This window comes from Bufo bufo, chromosome 2 (assembly GCF_905171765.1).
Source record: "Bufo bufo chromosome 2, aBufBuf1.1, whole genome shotgun sequence".
Lineage (NCBI taxonomy): Eukaryota > Metazoa > Chordata > Amphibia > Anura > Bufonidae > Bufo > Bufo bufo.
In genome coordinates this window covers 410441953-410469869 of record NC_053390.1, presented here as the reverse complement: position 1 = coordinate 410469869, position 27917 = coordinate 410441953, and the positions used below count along the sequence as shown (strand labels likewise).

Below are 27917 nucleotides of genomic sequence, written 5' to 3'. Positions count from 1 at the left end.
GATGAACACATTCACACGGTCGGTATATGGTGCAGAATGTATGCCCTGTAATTATGGAGCGGAAGATCAAGAGTATTTTACCTTAGTAGCAAAGTCAAAGAGTGCTCTTCTAACAGTTTTGAACCCAAAATAGCATAAACAGAAGCAACAAACATGTAGCACGTGCACTATTCACTCTCTTCCCCGGGGATTTGCAGTCAATCAAAAACCTTAAATCAGATAGGAGGGCCAGGGGAGAAGGTCATTGTTTCTGCAGCCATTAATACGTTGGCAGATGGCATGTTACATAACCCCACGTTCAATTTGTTTTGACCGCATCTCCCAAGGGGTGCTTATAAAATTAGTACACTCATTATATTAGCCTACATAAGCACGTCTTTGTTACTGATTACATTTAGACATGAAAATAAATCTAAAATCTGCATGATGCTAGTATAAAGTCAAAAATCTGAAAGAAAGGTAACATGTGTTTGGTCTTAGGGTCTAAAAAATGTAAACCTGCAAAACTATAGAAAAAAAAGCCCACTAGGCTTGTATATAGGAAGACTGACACTCATTAGACTGTATCCCAGACATACAGTCACTAACAAAGGACCTAGACTACAATGCATTCCTCATGTATTGAAGGGTTATTGTGCTGCAAGTGATGACAAAAGCAGCTTCTCCCGGCAGTGTCCTCGTCATGCATTCAGCTGTCATTATATTGCACGGCTCTCAGTGGCAAGATGGTGTCAGACTATACTTTATATGTCAACCAGCTTTTAGATAAACTACGGAAGAAGGGAGCACTGTGGGTGGCACAAAATCTAAATTGGCAATTCTGTAGGCCGGTAAACGTCCATCATGCATACTACAAACCAGTTCTAGTTTCTACAAGTATGCCATCTGAAAACTGAGGGCATGATCCACCATTTATCTATGGGAGAGCCACTGTGAATCGTTCTATGTACCATACAAAGCACACACACAGAGGGAAATATACTCATGGTTCACATTTATTAATATGTGCTCTAGTTTTCTTTTCCTCAAATACGAAGCCTCAACTGCTGCAACAAAAGTGGAAATGGTCAGGAGAACACAATGCTATATATACAGTAATCCCAATTACATCTTGAAAGAAAGGTACATGTATGAAAAGAACTGATGTAGAGGACCATATCGGGCATGGGTCCTTTAAGAACAGAAACCATGAACCAATGCTAGCCTAAAAAACACTTAAAAAGATAATGTGTCACATCCAGTAAAATGTAATTCTTCCTCATAATTTACCTCTAATAATTTATGGAACATCATTGTGCTTGGACCTTTTTATACTGCGAGTACTAACAGTATACTCTTTCCTTTATGTATATAAAGAATAGAAGATTAAAGATGTATAAAAAAAATTATCATTCACATACATCCACAATGTAATGTACAGTCATTAAAATTGAAATGCATTATAGGAGAATTAAAGGGGTTGTTCGGATTCAAATCTGAACCCGGACATACCCATATTTTCACCCAGGCAGCCCCTCTGATGTTAGCATCAGAGCATGTCATGCTCTGATGCGCTCCCTTGCCCTGCGCTGGATCGCGCAGGGCAAGGGCTTTTTTATTTACAATAACACACTGCCGGGTGGAGGCTTCCATCTAGCAGTGTATTTGGTGACGTCACTGACTCTGAGGGGCCGGCTTTAGCGCTGCCCTAGCTGTTTTACAGGCTAGGGCAGCACTAAAGCCCGCCCATCAGTGTCGGTGACATCACCGGGCTCACTGCTAGACGGAAGCCTCTGCCTGGCAGCCCTAAGGAGAGCCCAGTTCATCACCGGATCTCCCGAAAATGCCTTTTCCCTACGTGATTCAGTGCAGGGCAAAGGAGAGCATCGGAACGTGAAATGCTCTGATGCTCTTGTCATGGGGGATGCCTGGGTGAAATTCTGGGTACCGTATTTTTCGCCCTATAAGATTCACTTTTCCCCCTCAAAAGTGGGAGGAAAGGCAGTGCGTCTTATGAAGAGAATGCTGTCGTTTACACTGATACACCGCCGACTGCATGCTGCACAGCGCGGTCAGGGGTGTATCAGCGAGGAGGGGCTGGGGGCCGGCATCTAGCTTTGTAATGGCAGCGGGGCCCGTAGAAGTCATTGTATTCTATTGCACTGGGGCCCGCTCACTGTACTAATCGTATCTAACTGCAGGCAATGTTTAACTATAGAATATCTTTAATCCAGCAGCCTGTACTTACGTCCGTAGCAGGCAGGGGGCTGGGCGGGCGGGCAGGCACTGGCAGCGCAACTCACTACGTCACGCACCTGCTCCGCCCACTTTATGAATGAAGCAGGCGGCGCGGACACGTGACGTAGTGAGTAACGCTGCCAGTGCCCGCCCACCCGCCCAGTCTCCTGCCTGTTACCTGCTATGGACGTAAGTACAGGCTGCTGGATTGAAGATATTCTATAGTTAAACATTGCCTGCAGTTAGATACGATTAGTACAGTGAGCGGGGCCCAGTGCAATAGAATACAATGACTGCACTGGGCCCCGCTGCCATTACAAAACTAGTGTAGATGCCAGCCCCCACTCCCTGTATTGGGGACACTGTTATGGGGGGATCTGTGGATGACACATAGCATAAGATGCTATTTATCTGTCATCCACAGATCCCCCCCATAGCAGTGTCATGCCATTCACAGATGCCCCTATAACAGTGCCATCCACAGACGCCCGTAACAGTGCCATCCACAGACCCCCATAACAGTGTCAGCGACAGAACCCCCATAATAGTGTCATCCACAGACCACCATAACAGTGCGTCATCCACAAATCCCCCATAACAGTGTCATCCAAAGATTCCCCATAACAGTGTCATCCACAGATCCCCCATAATAGTGTCATTCACAGGCTACTATTAGTCCAAAGCCCACCAAAAGAACACCTTTTGGTTCAAAATATTTTTTTCCTCATTTTCCTCCTCAAAAACCTAGGTGCGTCTTATGGGCTGGTGCGTCTTATAGGGCGAAAAATACGGTATGTCCAGGTTCAGCTCTGAACCCGGACAACTCTTTTAAAGAGAACTTGTCACGGAGGTGCACACTGCAATAATTATGCTCCTCCTTACACAGAGTTGTAACTCTTTAGCTCTGTTCAGAGCTTTAACCCATGGACATTTATTTTCTCCTGAGAGGACCATTGTCAAGGTGCCATCACACCTAACACTTTGCTCATGCACTTGGGTAGGTTTACAGCTGCTTTGGGGGCTTCATTAGGTGCCTCTATCAAATCTCCCATCATAAATGGAGGAAAAATAGCATAGAATGATATATTTAAATAATATAAGTAGTATTTCTTCTTGTAAAATGACATACATGACCGAAACCTATCAAGACTCCATTTTAAGCCAGTGAGGTCCGTTGGGCGAGGCTGGTGTCCATTATATGACAGACCCATTTCTCTATCATTTTCAGTCTCCTTTTCCTATGAAAGCGCTAAAAAGTGAAAATTATAAGGGCAGATGTGAACCTAGGCTAAGGGTACGGCCACGTGGTCAGGTGTCTTGTGCACTTTTGGAAGCCAAAATCAGGAGTAAATTCAATAAAGAGTAGTCCTATCAGTCCTTTACACTTTCTCTGCTTTTATGATTTACTCCTGATTTTGACTTTCAAAACTACATCAGTATAATAAGTTTTTCATTTGCATACAGGATTCAAAATTGTCCAGTGCTTAAAGATGTGGGAATTGCCCTCAATTTCTGATGCCAGTGCATGGAGGTGCATACTGATGGTTCTTTTTAACTATTGCTCTTTTGTCTTTATTTACAACATTATTGCATTATTGCATTGTCCCTCATACAACATTTGGCTTCACGCACGTGGCACCACAGTGTGTATGGAGGCTTCTTAGAATGGAGTCACATGTCCTCCATTTGCATGAACCCTTAGGAAAAAGTATCAAGAAGCGTAAAGGAGACACAAAAACTTTATCTGAACTATCCCTATGATTATGTGAATCTAAAGAGCCTCTGTCAGCATGATCAACCCTATTAAACCAGGCAATATTTTTATTTTCTATAAAGGGTTAATAATGTCCGAGAAATATAATTTTTTCTCTTCATGTAAATTACCTAGTTGGAACACTAGACCCATGGCACTAGAATCACCACTAGCACAATGCCACTCTGTACTCCACACTCCCCTTTCAGTGACAGGGCTAGTCACCTTGCCTAGCTCTGTGTTCACACAGCAGCCCTGAGGCACAGTGAATTGGCACTAGTGCATTGGATCTGATGGGCTCAGAAAGCAGTGCTCATCAGATCCACTGCACAAGCACCAAGTCACTGAGCGACTCAGAGCACACACAGTAGATCTTCTGCAGCTTCCCAAGTGCAGAAAACAGCCTGTGATTCACTGTGCAAGAGCCACCGGGCACTGCCACAAGAACATAGTGTAGACGAGATGTCTAGTTTGTTACTCAAAAGGGAGAGGGGAGTACAGAGAGCACAGGGAGTGTTGTGCTAGCGGTGCTTCTACAGCTATGGCCAGCGCCCTGGTGCTCCAACTAGGTAATTTACATAAATATAACAATTCATGTATATCATTAACCCGTAATAGAAAATAAATATATTGTTTTACTCAGCATGATCAGCCATGATAAGCAATATGCTCATGTTTGGTATAGGGTTAATCATGCTAACAGAGGCCCTTTAAGGAAATATCAATGAAACCCCTAATCCGATCACTTCAAGTCATGTTTCTGTGCATGTCTCTTTGACTTATGAAAATATCATACCAACTACTTAGAAGCTGTTCAGGGAACCACCCAATAGTCTAGCAATCAAAAAACGGTCAAGGCAGCATCTATCTCCAGTTTCATCTTTATTCTTTGTACTTTACAATGTTTCAGCTACATGGTAGCCTTTATCAATCTTGAAACATTGCTACTTGGCTTGTTTGTGTACACATTCTTTTAAAGTACAAAGAATAAAGATGAAACTGGAGATGCTGTCGTGACCGTTTTTTTATTGCTGATCTGTGGACTATCGTGGTTGGGCTGGTGCATTCCGGTGTGGTCGATAAGGTTCATGGGTGCTCCTCCTCAACTTTTGTTTGCCACCCAATAGTCTGTCATCACCCTATACTGACTGGTATTCTTCTTTATAATACACTGACATGAAGTCAGCGTTTAAGATAATTCATCTTCAGAATATAGCAGCTCACAGTTTGTTAAAATCTAAAAACCTAAAATCTAGAACAAGGCTAACCTAAAGTTGCTTTGTATCTTACTCCATATAACTTACAAGTAAACTTTTAGTTAAAATATGGCAGTTCAGCATAGATACATATGACGAGGCTCCCATTAGAAAAAACTGTCAGAAATGGATTAGCTATATACTGCTGGATTATGAACACACAGTATACAGTATAACATCATTTGGAGCCCCTTTAACCTGATCCCTCAGATTAGTGGTTGAGAACTTGGGGCCAAATTGAAGAATAAAACATATTATAAAGATTTAGCATGCTTTGTGCTCTTCAAAATAAGCCTTGTTTAACTTGTCACTTGTAGTGTCATTTGTTCTGACAAGGCTAGATTCACAAGTGTAGTTTTCGGAGCAGTTTCTACATGGGAGAAGTCTTTCCTTAATACTTCATTCTTTTGCATCTTCTCTTGGCTTTGGATAAAACATTTTCATAAAAACGACACAAAAACCAGCATGCAAGTAATGACTATTCTTGGCTTTGACAATCATAAAATCTTACCAAATGTGCACTCGCCATCATGGACCTTGTGGACAGAACCTTTGCCTAGGTTTTGTGTCTTCCAGCTCTGCAGACGTAGGGCGCACACACTTGAATGGGTCCTTCCATCAGAGCCACATACAGCACCATCCTCTTCACACAAGCAAAATCCTGTTCCATCAGAAAATGAGGAAGTTCCACTTCTAAAACTGGACCGACTCACGCAGACCATGCCAGGAGCACACCGGGCTCTGGTCTCATCTCGTCCACCACATTCCTCTCCTTCTATGCTGAGGCACCGGTCACAGCAGTTACAATCATCTTTGGTGAGCAGCTCAGGAACTGCACAGGTGACAGATCTGCAGGCATCCCTGACACAAGGGCCACAGCCATCTGCACCTATGTCATGGATCTGGTACAAAAATAAAGATATTGACAGCAAAAACAAGAGGTGCTGCATGTCTCTGGTACCTTACTACTGACTTTATGCTCAGGGACTGGAAGTGCCTGTTATCCCAAACAAACTGTGAGTGCTAATGGGCTCTGACAGTAAAACCATGGACAGCTGGTGCTTAGAAGCCACTCCCCTGGATCACTAATGTGCCAAAGAAGTTTGGAAAAGGACAGCTTTTTCCATCACTCATTCAGCTACTATGTCCAGATAAACCCAGCTAATTAGATACAGTGATGTTCGAGGAAGGGCTCCTGTGGGTTCCGTTATCTTCTTTGCTCTGTAGCCAAGTGGCTATAATACCACTTTCACTAGAAGCTTCTCGTGAGAAAGAAAGCCCCTTCCAAGCTGACTGGTTTCATTGAATAGCAGTAGAGGCAGACAATAGAGCTCACAAAGGCTGTGGAGCCACAACAGAGCTCTGCTTTGGAGCAGTTATCAAACACTAACCAGTTAAACCCGTCTAAACACAAACAATATAAATCATTCTTATCAAATATACAAAAAAGTATACTAATAAAATATGTGAACAAAAAAATTTGAGAATCTAGGATACAACTGACAATTACAATGTAAAGCTTGTTTCATAGAATTGATAAACCAGAAATGTATAAAAAAAATAAATAAATAAGTGTATATATGGGTAAGCTTGCAATTTTGAGCTTGCACCCGTAGTATTGTTTATAGGTTGGTGCTGCCTTACTTTTTCTTCTATATATATATATATATGTATATATATGGATAGGGCACTCTCAGAAATCAAGGACCATGCAAAGATACAGGAAATATGTTTATTTATGCTAAAAATATGATCAACAATCAATAATAAAATAATAGCAGCATAATAGATGTGTTCAAATACACCACTCCTAAAACACCTGCTTGGTTGGCAGTGAATAAATACCAGCAGAATAAAACAGTGAACGCAAGCAGTAAAAATAGCAGCAAAATACGATCGAATGGGTAAGTAGGAGTAATATAATCGAATATGGACAATCCCGATAGTAATGACTCGATGATATAGAAATCGGGTAAGCTGCAAAAGTTCGAACTACAAGTAAATCGACCTGCAAAATAATCGGAAGTCAAAAGTGTCCACTACTAATGATCGATGAGAAAACTTCAAAGTTCTTTACTTAATTCCACCAAAAACAATCCGTCCTTAAACATTGATTATAGTTAATATCGTTGTGAAAACTTTCCTGAATAAAGCGGCGTCCCGCTGAAACAGGATGGGTAGCCGCGTCCCGCTACTTAACAGCTTGCAAGCGATTATTTATTTACCTTTAACCTCTGCACCCTCTACACTGTTTTTATTGATTTTTTACATCGAACTATACCGAATTTTTTAATAGAATCTTTTTTATTGAATTTTTTATCGGTTTTTATCGTACTCTTTATTTGCACTTCTTATTGAATCTATAATTATTATATACATGTATTTAATTGACTGTCAGATAATCCAACATTAGTGTTATTAATATATTCCTGTTTGACATTGTATCATGAATACCCTATAATTCTGATAATCCAATCAGCAGTATATCTAATGTCTTTACAATTTAGACATAAAGAAGAAAAAACCGCACACATGCCGCAACAATAACACAACATGCATAGGTGCGTTTTTTCTTCAGATGATACATGTATCCATTATGAACAAACGTATGCAATTATATACATCTAGGCAATTGCTAAAGCACGAAATTTGCTATTTTCACTCTTATTTTTTGGGCAATATATATGAACCAACAACAGACATTTGTGTCCTATACCAATCTGAGTAAATACATACACCTTACAAACCGGAACTGACGTTTTTCAATTAACCACCGAGTCCATGAATTACGTAATAGTGTGATCACTATTAAAGAGGAATGCCAAAGGGGGGATGTCTACCACTGAGGAAGGGGTAAATGCGAGTACCCCGAAACGCGTCTGGTGTCACATCCACCGCAATTTGTGACCAGATACATTTACCAACTATCGACTGCAACCGACCCGGAAAAAGTGGGATTTAATATCTTCGAAAGTTACCTACGCGATTTGATGGCTAACACATAGAGGGACCGATACATCACTGGCCCACGTGTTGAATAACAGCCCGCCAGCGTGGTTTCCATTAAGAAGAAACTCCTGATACCAGAGTGCTACAACAACGCCGGCACAACGCAGGGAGCAAAAATATCCCAAGGTTCGGTAAAGTTTGTTTCGATAGAAGCTGGATTAAATGTAAATAAATAATCGCTTGCAAGCTGTTAAGTAGAGGGACGTCGCTTTATTCAGGAAAGTTTTCACAACGATATTAACTATAATCAATGTTTAAGGACGGATTGTTTTTGGTGGAATTAAGTAAAGAACTTTGAAGTTTTCTCATCGATCATTAGTAGTGGACACTTTTGACTTCCGATTATTTTGCAGGTCGATTTACTTGTAGTTCGAACTTTTGCAGCTTACCCGATTTCTATATCATCGAGTCATTACTATTGGGATTGTCCATATTCGATTATATTACTGCTACTTACCCTTTCGATCGTATTTTGCTGCTATTTTTACTGCTTGCGTTCACTGTTTTATTCTGCTGGTATTTATTCACTGCCAACCAAGCAGGTATTTTATCTATTATGCTGCTATTATTTTATTATTGATTGTTGATCATATTTTTAGCATAAATAAACATATTTCCAGTATCTTTGCATGGTCCTTGATTTCTGAGAGTGCCCTATCCATATATATACACATTTTTCTATTTATCGAGTGAGTGTTCTCGTTAGGACAGGAGCACCTCATTTTGGCAGTTCCGGTTTCTTAGTGCGACATCCTATCCTGCAATATATATATATATATATATATATATATATAGGAATAAAAAAACTAAAAAGTATTTGCTTTATTATCAAATAAGTATATGATCCAGAGTTGCCGCTAGGCTTTCCTTCTCTGGGACAAAGGTTCAGCTTACTGCCTTAAAGGTTTTTTTTCCCCAATTTTTAGATTATTGGCCTATCCTCAGGATAGGTCATCAATATTTGATCATTGGGGGTCCACTACCACCAGTCCCCCACCAATCAGATGTTTAAAAAGACACCTGTTCTCTGGTGAGTTCTGCGTTCTCTTCTCAGCTTACCAAGCCCAGTGCTATACCTTGTATAGCGGCTGTGCTTGGTATTGCAGCTCAGGCCCATTCATTTGGATGGGACTGAGCTGCGCCTAGGCCATGCGACTGATGAACGGTTATGTCACTGGCCTAGGAAGAGGCTGGAGCATCGCAGACTCTTCAAACAACTGATCATTGGCGCTGCCCACTCATCAGATATTGATGACCTATCCTGAGCATAGGCAATAAAAATCTAGGACAACCCTTTTAAGCATGTAACTAGGCAGAGTGGCTTGTTGGAGCATTTCTTGGTATGCAGCAACCAAGGCACATGCCCGCCTAACTATGCCTCTGTATAATCACAATACTGTACAGCCATCAAATATTAGTGCTTTTCTAAAATAAACTCCCCATATCCAGGAAGTAAAACCCCAAAAGAAAGACATACATAAAAGAATGGATGCACCTGCCATATAGCCTACAGAAACCGTCACTGTCATCACACATACTAACAGTTTCATTGTTCAGAACTCCCACACAGCCTCATTGTATTGATCAATGTAAAGAGGCATCTGACCTTGCTGCATAGAGCCCTGACCTTCTACAAGCTGCTAACCCTACTTGAAGAATAAAGGAATCACCAATACACTGAACATCCCAAACCAATATCCATGCATGGGGCAGAACAGATCTGGAGCAATGACTTTCTGTGGAGTAAAGACTGAGCCACAGGCAATTATCAGGAACTCATTGTTCATTGCCGTCTGTATGGAGATAAATGATTCTCGATAATTGCCCCAATCCTCGGCCAATATAAAAGTGCCTAAATAAGCATGCAAAAGAGAATTCTATAATATAGTTGGATTGGTGTTGAGATTAGTGCTGAGTGAATCGACTTCGGATGAAACATCCAAAGTCGATTTGCATAAAACTTTGTTTCAATAATGTACGGATGTGAGCGCTCTGTACAGTATTAGAATGTATTGGCTCCTATGAGCTGAAGTTATTACTTCGCGAAGTCTCGCGAGACTTTGCATAATAACTTCATAAATTGAGTTCTACTGTAAAAAACATTTCCCGAACTTGGGTTCAGTTCCAAGTGGTACCTTGGTACCGAACCCGAGTTTGGGAAATGTTTTTTTACAGTAGAAATCAATTTACGAAGTTATTATGCAATGTCTCGCAAGACTTCGCGAAGTAATAACTTCAGCTCATAGGAGCCAATACATATGTTCCCATGAGATTCCCCCAGTGTAAATAACATTTCTCCCTCCACATACAGTCCCATGTAAATAACACTATTTCCCTCTCTCCGCCATAGAGTCCCATGTAAAAAACACCACACCATCTCTCCAGCCCCCTCCAAAATACAGTCCCATGTAAATAACATCACCTCCTCCCCAGCCGCCTCCAACATGCAATCTCATGTAAACATCACACCCTCAACATTCAGTCCCATGTAAATAACATCATTCCCCCCACCAGCCACCTTCAACATACAGCCCCATGTAAATAACATTGCCCCCTCAACATTCAGTCCCATGTAAATAACATCACTCCCTCCCACAGCCGCCACCAACATACAGTCCCATGTAAATAACATGACCTCCTTCCAAGCCACCTCCAACACACAGTCCCATGTAAATAACATCCCTCCCTTCAGCCCTAACATACAGTCCCAGTTAAATAACCACAACTCCCAGCATTGCTCTGCCTCTCCCTTCACTTACCTCTTCTCATGTAGAAAATCTCATCACAGCTTCTTTCCCCAGGTTTTCTCCCGTCCTCTCCTGCACTGATCACATGATGGTGACATCATCGCAGGTACTTCTCAACCACTGCCTGTATTGCTGGTCACATGACCTGTGATGTCACCACAGGTCCTTCAGATCTTCCAGTGTATTAGATTTAATTGTATTGCTGTCCTAAGGATGGCGATACAGTTGTATCTAGCAGACAGGCAGGACATTCGAGGCCTGGGGCAAAACATCAAGGACCAGGCCCCGAATGTTTTAACCTAGCAACGCCCCTGTTGTCGGAGCTTTCTTGAAAATAATGGTGTGGAATCTAGGTACATTGGAGCCTATAATCGAATCATTCTGCAGCACCTCAAAGTTTTGTATCCCTTATCTAAAAACCTTTGATTAATAACTTTACTCCCTAAAATCTTGGTTATTCGTACAGTTCCTAAAAATTCTCTTCAATTGTCCCTTGGGAATGTTTTTCATCCAGGGTTTTTAATGGCAGCTAGTAACAACTATGTACCCTTTTCCAATCCATTGGTTTCAAAAAGATTTTCATTTTCATTTTTCCACCCTCTATGAAGATCTCAAGATCCAGAAAACTAACCGATAGACAATTGTTGATTTATCTTTTCCAAAGCCTTAGACTTAATATATATATATACAGTACAGACCAAAAGTTTGGACACACCTTCTCATTCAAAGAGTTTTCTTTATTTTCATGACTATGAAGGCATCAAAACTATGAATTAACACATGTGGAATTATATACATAACAAACAAGTGTGAAACAACTGAAAATATGTCATATTCTAGGTTCTTCAAAGTAGCCACCTTTTGCTTTGATTACTGCTTTGCACACTCTTGGCATTCTCTTGATGAGCTTCAAGAGGTAGTCCCCTGAAATGGTCTTCCAACAGTCTTGAAGGAGTTCCCAGAGATGCTTAGCACTTGTTGGCCCTTTTGCCTTCACTCTGCGGTCCAGCTCACCCCAAACCATCTCGATTGGGTTCAGGTCCGGTGACTGTGGAGGCCAGGTCATCTGGCGCAGCACCCCATCACTCTCCTTCATGGTCAAATAGCTCTTACTTTTAAAGTTTTCCCAATTTTTCGGCTGACTGACTGACCTTCATTTATTAAAGTAATGATGGCCACTAGTTTTTCTTTACTTAGCTGCTTTTTTCTTGCCATAATACCAATTCAAACAGTTTATTCAGTAGGACTATCAGCTGTGTATCCACCTGACTTCTCCTCAACGCAACTGATGGTTCCAACCCCATTTATAAGATAAGAAATCCCACTTAGTAAACCTGACAGGGCACACCTGTGAAGTGAAAACCATTTCAGGGGACTACCTCTTGAAGCTCATCAAGAGAATGCCAAGAGTGTGCAAAGCAGTAATCAAAGCAAAAGGTGGCTACTTTGAAGAACCTAGAATATGACATATTTTCAGTTGTTTCACACTTGTTTGTTATGTATATAATTCCACATGTGTTAATTCATAGTTTTGATGCCTTCAGTGTGAATCTACAATTTTCATAGTCATGAAAATAAAGAAAACTCTTTGAATGAGAAGGTGTGTCCAAACTTTTGGTCTGTACTGTATATATATATATATATATATATACACTCACCTAAAGAATTATTAGGAACACCATACTAATACGGTGTTGGACCCTCTTTTGCCTTCAGAACTGCCTTAATTTTATGTGCCATTGATTCAACAAGGTGCTGATAGCATTCTTTAGAAATGTTGGCCCATATTGATAGGATAGCATCTTGCAGTTGATGGAGATTTGAGGAATGCACATCCAGGGCACGAAGCTCCCGTTCCACCACATCCCAAAGATGCTCTATTGGGTTGAGATCTGGCGACTGTGGGGGCCATTTTAGTACAGTGAACTCATTGTCATGTTCAAGAAACCAATTTGAAATGATTCGAGCTTTGTGACATGGTGCATTATCCTGCTGGAAGTAGCCATCAGAGGATGGATACATGTTCTCATTCTGTTTACGCCAAATTCGGACTCTACCATTTGAATGTTTCAACAGAAATCGAGACTCATCAGACCAGGCAACATTTTTCCAGTCTTCAACAGTCCAATTTTGGTGAGCTAGTGCAAATTGTAGCCTCTTTTTCCTATTTGTAGTGGAGATGAGTGGTACCCGGTGGGGTCTTCTGCTGTTGTAGCCCATCCGCCTCAAGGTTGTGCGTGTTGTGGTTTCACAAATGCTTTGCTGCATACCTCGGTTGTAACGAGTGGTTATTTCAGTCAACGTTGCTCTTCTATCAGCTTGAATCAGTCGGCGCATTCTCCTCTGACCTCTAGCATCCACAAGGCATTTTTGCCCACAGGACTGCCGCATACTGGATGTTTTTCCCTTTTCACACCATTCTTTGTAAACCCTAGAAATGGTTGTGCGTAAAAATCCCAGTAACTGAGCAGATTGTGAAATACTCAGACTGAATGAATGAATGAATAAGCTTGCGAAACTCGGAGCGAATTTCGCTCCCATTGCAGTTCCATCTGGGAGTAGTAGTTTTCCCTATACCAGAAATAATTGTGGGTAAAGCAAAATTATATGCATTTTATAATAAATATTATTTGCTTATATGCCATATTTTCATCCTTGCTGAGAAAAAATTCTATGACTTTCAAGCCTATGTCCATGGGTATAATATTTTGCAGAACATCTGCAGTCACTAAAAACATACCCTATTATTTTTAATACATCTTCCGTATCTTTTAGATATAAAGACACCGTCTGCACACACTTCTGGAGGAAGAAATCAACATACTCTGAGACTCTGCTAGTAAGGGAGTCAATCCCCAAGATTATTGGTCTCCCTGGCAAATTGACAGGATGTTTGTGAACTTTGGTAAAAAATAAATCACGGGGGTGGTTGGATGTTTTATGTTAAGATAGTCGTATTCTTTTCTATTTAATATGTTTTCTTCGTAACCCCTTTTAACAACGTTTGTAATTGTTTTTTATATATGTCTACCGGATTGCTTTTTAATTTTTTTTATAGGTGCTTTGAGCTCCTAGAATCCTATCCATTTCTTTTTCATATTGCAGCCTATAGGCCTCCTCCCCCCTGTCACGGGGCAGTGTGTAAAAACACTCCACACTGAACACAGAAGGGAAGGGAAAAGGTATTAGGCCTAGTGAGTCTCTACACCGAGTCCTGACTGCTCTCAGTATGAACAGACCTAGATGGTAGGAATGTTCATACGCAGGAACCTAAGCCCTATCTAACCCTAACAGTGCCCTGCAGATAGTGTCAGGACACGGATGGCCTATTCCTTCCCAGATGAAGGAATAGGAGACCCCCTCAGGCCAAATATCAGAAGGTAGGGGAAAACAACAAACAACAAAGAAGATAAACTTAACTTCCAGAAGTATGCAGACAAGCAGGAACTCAGAGAGAACCAACACAAGGACTTCCACAAACAAGGAGCTATCAACCGCATAGCATGATGAGTGAGGCTGGACTAAATAGAGGAGAAGGAATGACCATTTAAGCTACACCTATCCCCAGCAACAACACAGCTGGACCGTGACAGCCCCGCTGGTTTTATGAATATCCTTCTTATTCGTCTATAGTTCTCGTAACGCTTCTTTCTCCCCTTTTGTCAGATTCATTTATTTTTGCTTCTTAACCACTTTATATCTGCCCATAGGATATAAACGTCCTATGGGTGTATTTTATCTCTGAATGGACGTTCTAGAACATCCATTCAGAGATCGTAGCTGCATGCTAATCGTGCAGTTGCCGAGCGGGGGGCCCACTGTCAGTGACAGCAGGGCAACCCAGAGAGAAGGCAGGGACAGTTGCCAGGTGTCCCTGCCTTCTAGATTGCTGTATACACCGTGCTCAACGAGCGCGGTGTATACAGATCAGGAAGTGCTATGTTCTTCCTGTCCCGGCCCGGAGGTTCTGTGACAGAGTGCAGGAGCTGTCGGGTCTTCCATAGACTTCGATCAGCGCTGTACTAAGGCTGTACAGCATTGCATTCTGCTGTACAGCCTCTCTGGGGGCTGTTTTTCCCCTGTAACTAGGGCTTCTATGTCAGCCTCAGTTACAGGAGAAATCAATAGTGAAAGAAAAAAAAGTGAAGTTAAATGTCCCCCAGAGGTCTTGTATGACCTTATGGTGGACACAAAGTATAAAATAAAAAAAATAAAAAATAAAGTGTTTTAACCACTTCACATCCGAGCCATTTGCTACCTTCCCGACCAGGCCTAATTTTGCAAATCTTACAGGTGTCACTTTATGTGGTAATAACTTTGGAACGCTTTTACTTATCCAAGCCATTCTGAGATTGTTTTCTCATGACACATTGTACTTCATGACAGTGGTAGATGTGAGTCGATATATTTCAGCCTAAATTTATAAAATAATCCAAAATTTAACAAAAACTTTGAAAAAGTTTACATTTTCAAAATTACAATTTCTCTGCTGTTAAAACAGAAAGCGATACTTCATAAAATATTTATTACTTAACATTCCCCATATGTCTACTTTATGTTGGCATCATTTTGTAAATGTTATTTTATTTTTTTAGGACATTAGAAGGCTTAGAATTTTAGAACTAATTCTTAAAATTTTTAAGAAAATTTCCAAAACCCACTTTTTAAGGACCAGTTCAGGTCTGAAGTCACTTTGTGGGGCTTACATAGTGGAAACCCCCCATAAATGACCCCATTGTAGAAAATACACCCCTCAAGTTACTCAAAACTGATTTTACAAACTTTTTTTAACCCTTTAGGTGTTCGATAAGAATTAAAGGAAAATGGAGATGACATTTCTAAATTTCACTTTTTTGGCAGATTTCCCATTTTAATAATTTTTTTCCGCTAACAAAGCAAGGGTTAACAGCCAAACAAAACTCAATATTTATTACCCTGATTCTGCGGTTTACAGAAACACCCCACGCGTGGACGTAAACTGATGTAAGGGCACACGGCAGGCCACAGAAGAAAAGGAACGCCGTATGGTTTTTGGAAGGCAGATTTTGCTGAACTGGTTTTTAGATGCCATGTCCCATTTGAAGCCCCCCTGATGCACCCTTACAGTAGAAACTCCCAAAAAGTGACCCCATTTTGGAAACTAAGAGATAAGGTGCCAGTTTTATTGTTACTATTTTGGGGTACAAATGCTCTATATTACGTTTTTTGTGAGGCAAGGTATCCAAAAAATGGTTGTTTATTTTTTACAACATTCATCTGACAGGGTAGATCATGTGCTATTTTTGTAGAGCAGGTTATTGTGAAAAACTTAAATAAGAAAAGTATACATATTAGGTATTGCCACGTCCGTAACGATCTGCTCTATAAAAATGTTACATGACCTAACCCCTCAAGTGAACGTTGTAAAAATAAATAAATAAAAACTGTGCTAAAACAACCAATTTTTGGTCACCTTACCCCATAAAGTGTAATAATGAATGATCAAAAAATCATATGTACCCAAAAATGGTACCAATAAAAGCGTCAACTCTTCCTGCAAAAAACAAGCCCCTGCACAAGATGATCGGCATAAAAAAAAATAATATGGCGTTGAGAAAATGGAGACACAAAAATATTTTTTTTTTCAAAAATGCTTCATTATGTAAAACTGAAACAAACAAAGAAAGTAGGCATATTTGATATAATTGCGTCCAAAACAACCTGCTCTATAAAAATAGCACATGATCTACCCTGTCAGATGAATGTTGTAAAAAATAAAAAATAAAAACAGTACCAAAACTTGCCTCACAAAAAACATAATATAGAGCAATTAAAAATCATATGTACCCCAAAATAGTACCAATACAACTAGCAGCTTATCCCCTAGTTTACAAAATGGGGTCACTTTTTGGGAGTTTCTACTGTAAGGGTGCATCGGGGGCTTCAAATGGGACACGGTATCTAAAAAACATGCTTTCCAAAAACCATATGGCGCTCCTTTTCTTCTGCATCTGGATTCTATCCTAGACATCTGTCTAATAACAGAGGCGGTGATTTTATTAGACAGATGTCTAGGATAGAATCCAGACGCATTTATGAATTTGGATCTCTACAACCGAAAGTTCTTAATTCGGAGTTGGAAATTTTTGGATTCATGTAGGTTGGGTGTCTTGTGGCCGACGGCACGTCACATGCTAGGCCGTTTATCGGCGCTGCGACGTGTCCTTGGCTCCTAGATACCCACCCTTCCTTCTCTATCAAATTCCAAGAATTTTATCAAATTCCAAGAATCCTATAAATCTCCAACTTTCAAGATTCCTCAAATCCATTATAAATGTTGGGGAGTATTTATAGTTTTATATCCGTATTTTAATCTAAATAATTTGTTTAATAATATTTTATCATTAAAATGTGATTTTATAAGTGTTAGCAATTAGATATTAAGTTTATATTTCATACATCAGTATATCACACCAATTGGGACATCTGGGCAAAAAAACGCATGTGTCCCCAAAAAAACGCATGGAAACTGCAAGTAGAAAAAAAAAAAATAATAATAAAATTTTCAGTGCTGTATAGAATTATCCCCTGATTATGTGGGAGGATTTCCTGACCAATTGGGAACAGCATGAACAGCAGGTGATTGAGAGTTGGGAAGTAATTAAGGAATGGATAAAAATTGAGGCCAGGCAGGCAGACACTTGACCACTGAGGAAGGGAGAGCGAATCTACCCGAAACGCGTATGGTGAAACAAGTGATGTACCTGTATTGAGAAGCCTCCGATAAAACTGTATGGCCATACAGAGAAAGAAAAAGTTTTTACAGTAAAGCAACAACTACTTTTATCGTCGAAAAGCTGTACTGAAGGAAATTGCGGAACAGAGTGTCAACTCCCGCGATCTTTGGAACTCCCGTGAAATTTGAACCAGCTTGTTGGAAGGAGCGATCAAATAAGCCGGCAGACATTTAAAGCTCCACTCAAGCAACAGGGAGACAGCAGATACCAGACGGTAAGCCAAATACCGATTTAAAGTTTACCTCGACTTTAAAAGGAAATACCATAAGAGACTTTTTATTCCAACATTATCAGGATTCCTGTGGACATTTTATGAATACATTACGTTCCCAGGGGAAATACACCTACAATATTTAAAGTGACACTCATTTTCCCAATCTGAGATACAAACCGGATTCCAAAAAAGTTGGGACACTATACAAATCGTGAATAAAAACTGAATGCAATGATGTGGAGGTGCCAACTTATAATATTTTATTCAGAATAGAACATAAATCACGGAACAAAAGTTTAAACGGAGAAAATGTACCATTTTAAAGGGAAAAATATGTTGAATCAAAATTTCATGGTGTCAACAAATCCCCAAAAAGTTGGGACAAGGTCATTTTCACCACTGTGTGGCATCTCCCCTTCTTCTTACAACACTCAACAGACGTCTGGGGACCGAGGAGACCAGTTTCTGAAGTTTAGAAATAGGAATGCTCTCCCATTCTTGTCTAATACAGGCCTCTAACTGTTCAATCGTCTTGGGCCTTCTTGGTTGCACCTTCATCTTTATGATGCGCCAAATTTTCTCTATAGGTGAAAGATCTGGACTGCAGACTGGCCATTTCAGTACCCTGATCCTTCTCCTACGCAGCCATGATGTTGTGATTGATGCAGAATGTGGTCTGGCATTATCTTGTTGAAAAATGCAGGGTCTTCCCTGAAAGAGATGACGTCTGGATGGGAGCATATGTTGTTCTAGAACCTGAATATATTTTTCTGCATTGATGGTGCCTTTCCAGACACGCAAGCTGCCCATGCCACATGCACTCATGCAACCCCATACCATCAGAGATGCAGGCTTCTGAACTGAGCGTTGATAACAACTTGGGTTGTCCTTGTCCTCTTTGGTCCGGATGACATGGCGTCCCAGATTTCCAAAAAGAACTTTGAATCGTGACTCGTCTGACCACAGAACAGTCTTTCATTTTGCCACACTCCATTTTAAATGATCCCTGGCCCAGTGAAAACGCCTGAGCTTGTGGATCTTGCTTAGAAATGGCTTCTTCTTTGCACTGTAGAGTTTCAGCTGGCAACGGCGGATGGCACGGTGGATTGTGTTCACTGACAATGGTTTCTGGAAGTATTCCTGAGCCCATTCTGTGATTTCCTTTACAGTAGCATTCCTGTTTGTGGTGCAGTGTCGTTTAAGGGCCCGGAGATCACGGGCATCCAGTATGGTTTTACGGCCTTGACCCTTACGCACAGAGATTGTTCCAGATTCTCTGAATCTTCGGATGATGTAATGCACAGTTGATGATGATAGATGCAAAGTCTTTGCAATTTTTCACTGGGTAACACCTTTCTGATATTGCTCCACTATCTTTCTGCGCAACATTGTGGGAATTGGTGATCCTCTACCCATCTTGGCTTCTGAGAGACACTGCCACTCTGAGAAGCTCTTTTTACACCCAATCATGTTGCCAATTGATCTAATTAGTGTTAATTGGTCTTGCAGCTCTTCGTTATGCTCAAATTTACTTTTTCCAGCCTCTTATTGCTACTTGTCCCAACTTTTTGGGGATTTGTTGACACCGTGAAAATTAGAATCAACGTATTTTTCCTTTAAAATGATACATTTACTCGGATTAAACGTTGGATCTGTCATCTACGTTCTATTACAAATAAAATATTGACATTTGCCATCTCCACATCATTGCATTCAGTTTTTATTCACAATTTGTTTAGTGTCCCAACTTTTTTGGAATCCGGTTTGTAGATTCACAGAGGAATTACCTCCCCCTTCACAATAACAGCATATATAAGACCTGGACAATACTTGAAGTTTTTGGTGTGTGATTTATATCAGTGAATTTATCGACTATAGACTAGTATCAAATATTTTATTATCATATATTTTAGCATACAATATCGACTATACTATTATATCTACTATAGTTTATGTGATTGTAGTTTTTGTATGTCATTGCTATAATACACTGTTTTTATTATTTTTATTACTTGAATTTTATGGGGATTTAACAATAAATATTTTCTGCATATGTCAATTTGGTTGCCAAGTGTATGAGTGCTCGCCCATTTTTCCATTGTTACATTTAGGCCCCTTTCACACGAGCGAGTATTCCACACGGATGCGATGCAGGAGGTGAACGCATTGCACCTGCACTGAATACTGACCCATTCATTTCTATGGGGCTGTTCACATGAGCGGTGATTTTCACGCATCACTTGTGCGTTGCGTGAAAATCGCAGCATGCTCCTCTTTGTGCGTTTTTCACGCAACGCAGGCCCCATAGAAGTGAATGGGGTTGCGTGAAAATCGCAAGCATCCGCAAGCAAGTGCGGATGCGGTGCGATTTTCACGCACGGTTGCTAGGAGACGATCGGGATGGAGACCCGATCATTATTATTTTCCCTTATAACATGGTTATAAGGGAAAATAATAGCATTCTGAATACAGAATGCATAGTAAAACAGCGCTGGAGGGGTTAAAAAAAAAATAATAATAATTTAACTCACCTTAGTCCACTTGATCGCGTAGCCCGGCATCTGCTTCTGTCTCCTTTGTTGAATAGGACCTGTGGTGAGCATTAAGTACAGTTACAGGACCTTTGATGACATCACTCCGGTCATCACATGGTACGTCACATGATCTTTTACCATGGTGATGGATCATGTGATGACCGGAGTGACGTCATCAAAGGTCCTGGAATGAATGCTCACCACAGGTCCTGTTCAGCACAGAAGGAGACAGACGAGATGCCGGCAGCGCCAGCAAGTGGATTAAGGTGAGTTAAACATTTTTTTATTTATTTTTAACCCCTCCAGCGCTAGTTTACTATGCATTCTGTATTCAGAATGCTATTATTTTCCCTTATAACCATGTCATAAGGGAAAATAATACAATCTACAGAACACCGATCCCAAGCCTGAACTTCTGTGAAGAAGTTCGGGTTTGGGTACCAAACACACGCGATTTTTCTCACGCGAGTGCAAAACGCATTACAATGTTTTGCACTCGTGCGGAAAAATCGCGGGTGCTCCCGCAACGCACCTGCACATTTTCCAACAACGCCCGTGTGAAAGAGGCCTTACATTTCAACAGAGGGTGGGGTGATTACCTCTATATGAGCTTGCAGCACCACCCTGTAACTACTAAGGAGTGAGCCACTACAACCCACTACTAATATACAGTTTTGTTTTGGCTGTTAACCCTCGATGTGTTAAAGAAAAAAATTGATTAAAATTGCAAATCAGCCATTTTGATTTGGTTTTATTCCGTTACAGTTACACCATTCGCCATATTTAAATAGTATGGGCGTACCCCAGGTCCACCGCTGTGTAAAACATCTTTAAAATCAGAAGGTATTAAAGTCTATGTCTACTTTAGTATAATAATGTTACTGTTTTCTTTATAGGCATAATATTAAATACATAGCAATACTGTTTAATAGCTCATAGGCACAGAAAATACTATCCATAAATCAAAGCACTTCTACAAAGTAGTGGTCTGGGGTTAAATGCACAGTAAATACCTGTGGAATTTTTTATTTATTAAAAGTTATGCCAGAAAATAGAACTTTAATTTGCTAGCTTTTCTTTTATGTTAAATGTTAAATTTTTCAGAAAAGTTTATGTTACTGAAAAAAATAATGAAGGAAAAACCATTACAATAAATGCATTTTTGTAACTTGCTATTAAACATCACAATACCGTATTTTGCATCCATGTAGTCACAGTAACCTTTACAATATAGTGAACACATTATTTATGGTGATCGGTAAACAGCGTAAATAAAAATCCCCTTTCCCCGCCACTTAACTCACAACAAAAGTTGATAGAAATGTAAATCTTATGTGTATGGCAATATGACCTGATGCAAAAAAAATAATTATGGCTATGAATGTGAGTTCGGCTATATTCAGCCAAATACGCCAAATATAGTTTGCCTGTATTTGGCGCTGAAATTGCCGATGGCAACCCTGTGTATGGCTACCAGAGCACTCGTTGGCTTTTTCCCTTCTCGCCAGCAGTCTTTGACTGACAACGTCTTGCTGCTCCCTCCCAGTGGTCTCAATGCCACAACAGCTCTGCGCTGTGGGTAGGTGCCTGTGGGTGAGTACCTGAGCAACAGAATCTAGTTAGCTAATTTTCTGCTAAGGTGTGCCATTGTTTTGTTTGGCTGCCTGTGTACCGACCTCTGCCTCGTTCTGTATTTAGCCCTAATTTGCTTGTCTAATATCTGCCTGTTCCTTGTTTTGACCCTGTGCTGCCCTGACCTTTGGACTGTTTACTGGATTGCAACTACAAAGTAGGTTGCCTTCCCTTAACTTGGGTTGTCTGTCTATAATTTTGTCTGATCCTTCGGTGTTCTGCAATGGTGTCTCTTGACCCTTCATGGGTCAGAAGCTACTAAACAGAGACCAAGAGGTAGTAGTCTGGTCTATCCTCTGCACGGGAGTCCAGATCCCTGTATAGGTGGTAAAGGGTGAAAACCATGGGAGCCACTTAAATAACACCCTTAGGAGTAGCTCTAAGTCAAATCTGTTCAGGTGTACAGCGGATGTACATTTGCTTCCATAACGCCAATAGAAGGCAATATGACGGCAGATGGCTTGATTGTCTGTTAACATGAAAACATGAGTAAGAAGCAAATTGTTGCTTCTTTTTTATTTTAAAAGCATTGGAACAAGTAAAAAAATACATACCCGTATTTTTCGCCCTTTAAAGTGGGGGAAAAATAGCAGTGCGTCTTATGGGGCTAATGCTGCGACTGTCCGGTGAATATGCTGAAAGGGAGGAGGGGCTGGGGGCCGGCATCTGTTTCTGTAATGGCAGCGGGGCCCGGTGCAGTCACTGTATTCTACTACACCGGGCCACGCTCTCTGTAGTATATGGTAATCATATCTAACTTGTGGGTATTGTTTCAAGTAGAGAGCTCAGAGCTCTCTGCCTCCTCCCATTGTATGCATGGTCACATGCTGGAGGTTACTGGGAGATTGCTTTGAGTCAGACCTTGCGCACCTGTAATTCGCCCACTGGCTCCTGGTTTTGCCCATAAGGCCCAGGTAGGTTTAGCGTTAGATTCCCAAGCTACTTGAGAAACCTTGGCGCGGTGCTCGGGCTCAGACATGTCCTCCAAGCAGGATATGTTGGCTAATTCTCAATTTTACACCAGTATGAGGGTTAGTAAGACCGCAGAGTGCACCTGTATTTTTTTTTGTTATGTTCTTTTGACTGTCTATCACATGCACACAATTGCTATCCTGTGTAGGATGTCCATTGTGGTACTTGTGGTCCGCTGCAGGCATCCTCCATTGTATGCATTTTTGCTGGGGATTGCCATTAGCAACAGGCCACAAGTGCAGGATCTGCCCCCCCTGGTATAGATGCACCACTGCATACGGGGTTGAGCACTTCCTGCTTTTTAATACAACGCCAATTTGTAGTTTGTATTGTTTAAAGTATTCCAATCATCTTAAATCTAGCGCTGTACTACTTACAACTAACTTCTTGGCAGTCAGGAGGCCGGGCGCTCGTAGTGTAGCTCACTACGCTCACTGTGCCTGCGCCGCCCACTTTATGAATGAAGCAGGCGGCGCAGGCGCAGTGAGGGTAGCGAGCTTCGATACGAGCGCCCGCCCGGCCTCCTGACTGCCAAGAAGTTAGTTGTAAGTAGTACAGCGCTAGATTTAAGATGATTGGAATACTTGAAACAATACCTACAAGTTAGATATGATTACCGTATACTACAGAGAGCGGGGCCCGGTGTAGTAGAATACAGTGACTGCACCGGGCCCCGCTGCCATTACAGAAACAGTTGCCGACCCCCATTCACTACACAGGGACACTGTTATGGGGATCTGTGGATGACACATAAGATGCTATATATGTGTCATCCACAGATGCCCCCATAACAGTGCCATCCACAGATGCCCCCATAACAGTGCCATCCACAGATGCCCCCATAACAGTGCCATCCACAGATGCCCCCATAACAGTGCCATCCACAGATCCCCCATAATAGTGTCATCCACAGACCACCATTACGGTAGTTCAAAACCCACCAAAAGCACACCTTTTGGTTAAAAATATTTTTTTTCTTATTTTCCTCCTCAAAAACCCAGGTGCGTCTTATGGGTGAAAAATACGGTAATAATTAATATTGGAGATGCATATACCCTAGGGAGTGTATGTAGGGGTCGTGTCTGTACACAGGAGACTCATAAGGCATGTTTAGTGATTAGCCATAAGATTTATTTATAAAGAAACATGTACTGACATCATCTCCAGGTATGACGTGTGTTAAGATTTTTGCAGTTATTTGCATTGTGGGAAATATTGTGCAATATTGTCTCACATCCATTTTTCTATGACAACTGAAAACATGCTCCAAAAAGTCACTTATCAAAGGAAATGGCTTATTTCTGAAATGTTTGTTGTCATCCAACTGAAAAATGGGTCACATATGAAACAGCAAATGAAACAGGAAGAAACAATAATGCTGAGAGGAGATCTAAGTGTCTCAGAAGAGCAAAGACATGCCCTTGGGCAGCTAACACAATACAATAACATATGTGAGGTTCTCATATGGTGCGCAAAATCAGCCAGACAATACATTTAATCAAAGAAAGCAGATGATGCCTTGTCCAGATGACCACTGACACATGAATAATTGAATAACATCTCCTTATTTTTATACTTCATATACTGCCAGCCTGACGATACCCGTTATGAATTACCCATCAAACAATTTCTATCATTCAATCTTTCTATCCATCTATCTCTTTCAGATCTATCCATCTATCTCTCTTTCTATCTTACCTATTTAACTATGTTTAATCTTCTTCTGTCTTAGGCCTCATGCACACGACCGTTGTTGTGTTCCGTTCCACAAAATGGGGTTCTGTTGTTCCGTGATCCGTTTCCATTTTTGTTTCCGTGTGTCTTCCTTTATTTTTGGAGGACCACCAGACATGAAGGAAAGTAAAAAAAAGTCTAAGTCAAGTTTGCCATGCAAATGATAGGAAAAAACGGACGCAGACGCGCGGACGCGGATGACAATCTTGTGTGCCTCCGCGTTTTTTCATGATCCCATTGAATTGAATGGGTCCGCGAACCGTTTTCCGTGAAAAAAATAGGACAGGTTAGATTTTTTTGACGGACTGGAACCACGGATCACGGACGCGGATGACAAACGGTGCATTAGCCGAGTTTTCAACGGACCTATTGAAAGTCAATGGGTCCGCAGAAAATCACGGAAAACGGAACAACGGACATGGAACACAACAACGGTCGTGTGCATGAGGCCTTAGGCTACTTTCACATATGCAATTTCCTTTCAGGTTTTGAGATCCGGCAGAGGATCTCAAAACTGGAGAAAAAAAGGCTTCAGTTTGATTTAATACAATCGGCTGCATCCGTTGTAGTAAATCGAAAATAAACAAACCTGATCTGGCACTAACTCCATTGTAAGTCAATGGGTATCGGATCCCAGTTTTTTCCTGTCTGAAAAAAACAGATCTGGCACCATTGACTTACATTGTTTGTAATCTGGCATGTGCCATGTTCTGGCATGTTCAGTTTTGCAAACCGGACACAAAACCGCAATTTGCAGCGGTTTTGTGTCCGTTCACAGAACGCAACAAATGGAAACGTAAATGCATTTTGATGCACTCTGTTCCGGTTTGTTCAGTTTTGTCCCCATTGACAATGAATAGGGGACAAAACTGAAGCGTTTTCCTCTGGTTTTGAGATCCTCTGCCAGATCTAAAAACCTGAAAGGAAAATGCATATGTCAAAATAGCCTTAGGCTGCGTTCACACGGGCGAGTATTCTGTGCGGGTGCAATGCGGTAGGTGAACGCATTGCACCCGCACTGAATCCTGACCCATTCATTTCTATGGGGCTGTTCAGATGAGCGGTGATTTTCACGCATCACTTGTGCGTTGCGTAAAAAACGCAGCATGCTCTATATTCTGCGTTTTTCACGCAACGCAGGCCCCATAGAAGTGAATGGGGTTGCGTGAAAATCGCAAGCATCCGCAAGCAAGTGCGGATGCGGTGCGATTTTCATGCATGGTTGCTAGGTGACAGTCTATTCACTATATTATTTTCCCTTATAACATGGTTATAAGGGAAAATAATAGCATTCTGAAAACAGAATGCTTAGTACAAGGTCAATTGAGGGTTAAAAATAATAAAAAAAATTAACTCACCTTCTCCTCTTGTTCGCGTAGTTCTCCCGATCTTTAGTTCTTTAAAAGATAAACTATGGGCTAAAGGACCTTTGGTGACGTCAGATCACATGCTACATCACCGCGGTGATGGACAATGTGATTGGAGCATGTGATCTGACGTCACCAAAGGTCCTTTAGCCCATAGTTTATCTTTTAAAGAACTAAAGACTGGGAGAACTACGCGAACAAGAGGAGAAGGTTAGTTAATTTTTTTTATTATTTTTAACCCTCAATTGACCTTGTACTAAGCATTCTGTTTTCAGAATGCTATTATTTTCCCTTATAACCATGTTATAAGGGAAAATAATAACATCTACACAGCCCCGATCCCAAACCTGAACTTCTGTGAAGAAGTTCGGGTCTGGGTACCACAGTCGGTTTTTTATCACGCGCGTGCAAAACACATTGCACCCACGCGAGAAAAACTGAACATCGGAACGCAATCGCAGTCAAAACTGACTGCAATTGCATTCCTACTCGCGCGGGTTTGCCGCAACACACCGGGACGCATCCGGAACTAATCCGGACACGCTCGTGTGAACCCAGCCTTAATCTAGTTTAATGCCTCATTCACACTTCAGTGTTCGGTCAGTGATTTCCCTCAGTGATTTTGAGCCCAAACCAGGTGCGGCTCTAAACACAGAACAGGTGCAGATCTTTCCCTTATACCTTATGTCTGTGGAGGCTCCAATCCTGGTTTTAGCTCACAATTAGGGTTGAGCGAACCCGAACTGTAAAGTTCGGGTTCGTACCGAACTTTAGGATTTTTGGACCCCGGACCCGAACATTTTTGTAAAAGTTCGGGTTCGGTGTTCGGCGCTTTCTTGGCGCTTTTTGAAAGGCTGCACAGCAGCCAATCAACAAGCGGCATACTACTTGCCCCAAGAGGCCATCACAGCCATGCCTACTATTGGCATTGCTGTGATTGGCCAGAGCAGCATGTGACCCAGGCCCTATATAAGCTTGAGTTATGTAGCGCTGCACGTCACTCTGCTGTTACAAGTATAGGGAGAGGATGCTGCTGGACTGGTGATTTCAGGGAGAGAATAGGAGAGAATCTAACTCAGCGATCTACCTAGAAATAGTTGTGTGGGTGCAGGGCACTATCGTTTTACCCTGCCCTGAGGCCATTGACCAAAAAATACAAACTTTTAGAATTCTGTTAGGTGGGCGGCGGCGGCCATTTTATGCATGCTCAGTGCATCAGCACTGCATCTGAGCTTTTGGGACATTGCAAATCACCATTTTTTTGGGGCAAACTACAACATCTGGATTAGTCAGTGTGCAATTTAAGGTAGAAATACACCCATCATTTTCTGGGGTTTGAAAAACACACTTTAAAAAAAAAAAAAAAAACCTGTATTTGCCAGATTTGCAAGTGTTAAATTCAAGTTTAATATATACAGATTTCATATTCTGTTAGCAAAAAAAGACTTTTTGTGCAATCTACAACATCTGTATTAGTCAGTGTGCAATTTAACCACCTCAGCCCCCAGTGCTTAAACACCCTGAAAGACCAGGCCACTTTTTACACTTCTGACCTACACTACTTTCACCGTTTATTGCTCGGTCATGCAACTTACCACCCAAATGAATTTTACCTCCTTTTCTTCTCACTAATAGAGCTTTCATTTGGTGGTATTTCATTGCTGCTGACATTTTTACTTTTTTTGTTATTAATCGAAATTTAACGA

At 41.1% G+C, this 27917-nt stretch overlaps 1 protein-coding gene across 1 annotated transcript in view; it reads right to left on the bottom strand.

Moving 5' to 3' along the window:
* Nucleotides 1-6235, bottom strand: part of IGFBPL1 (insulin like growth factor binding protein like 1) — a 51312-nt gene extending 45077 nt beyond the window's left edge. Inside the window, exon 1 of the mRNA XM_040420344.1 lies at nt 5738-6235. Coding sequence (XP_040276278.1) covers nt 5738-6176 — 439 coding nt within the window. The 5' untranslated portion in view covers nt 6177-6235. The remainder of the gene's footprint in view (nt 1-5737) is intronic.
* Nucleotides 6236-27917: the final 21682 nt, after the last annotated feature.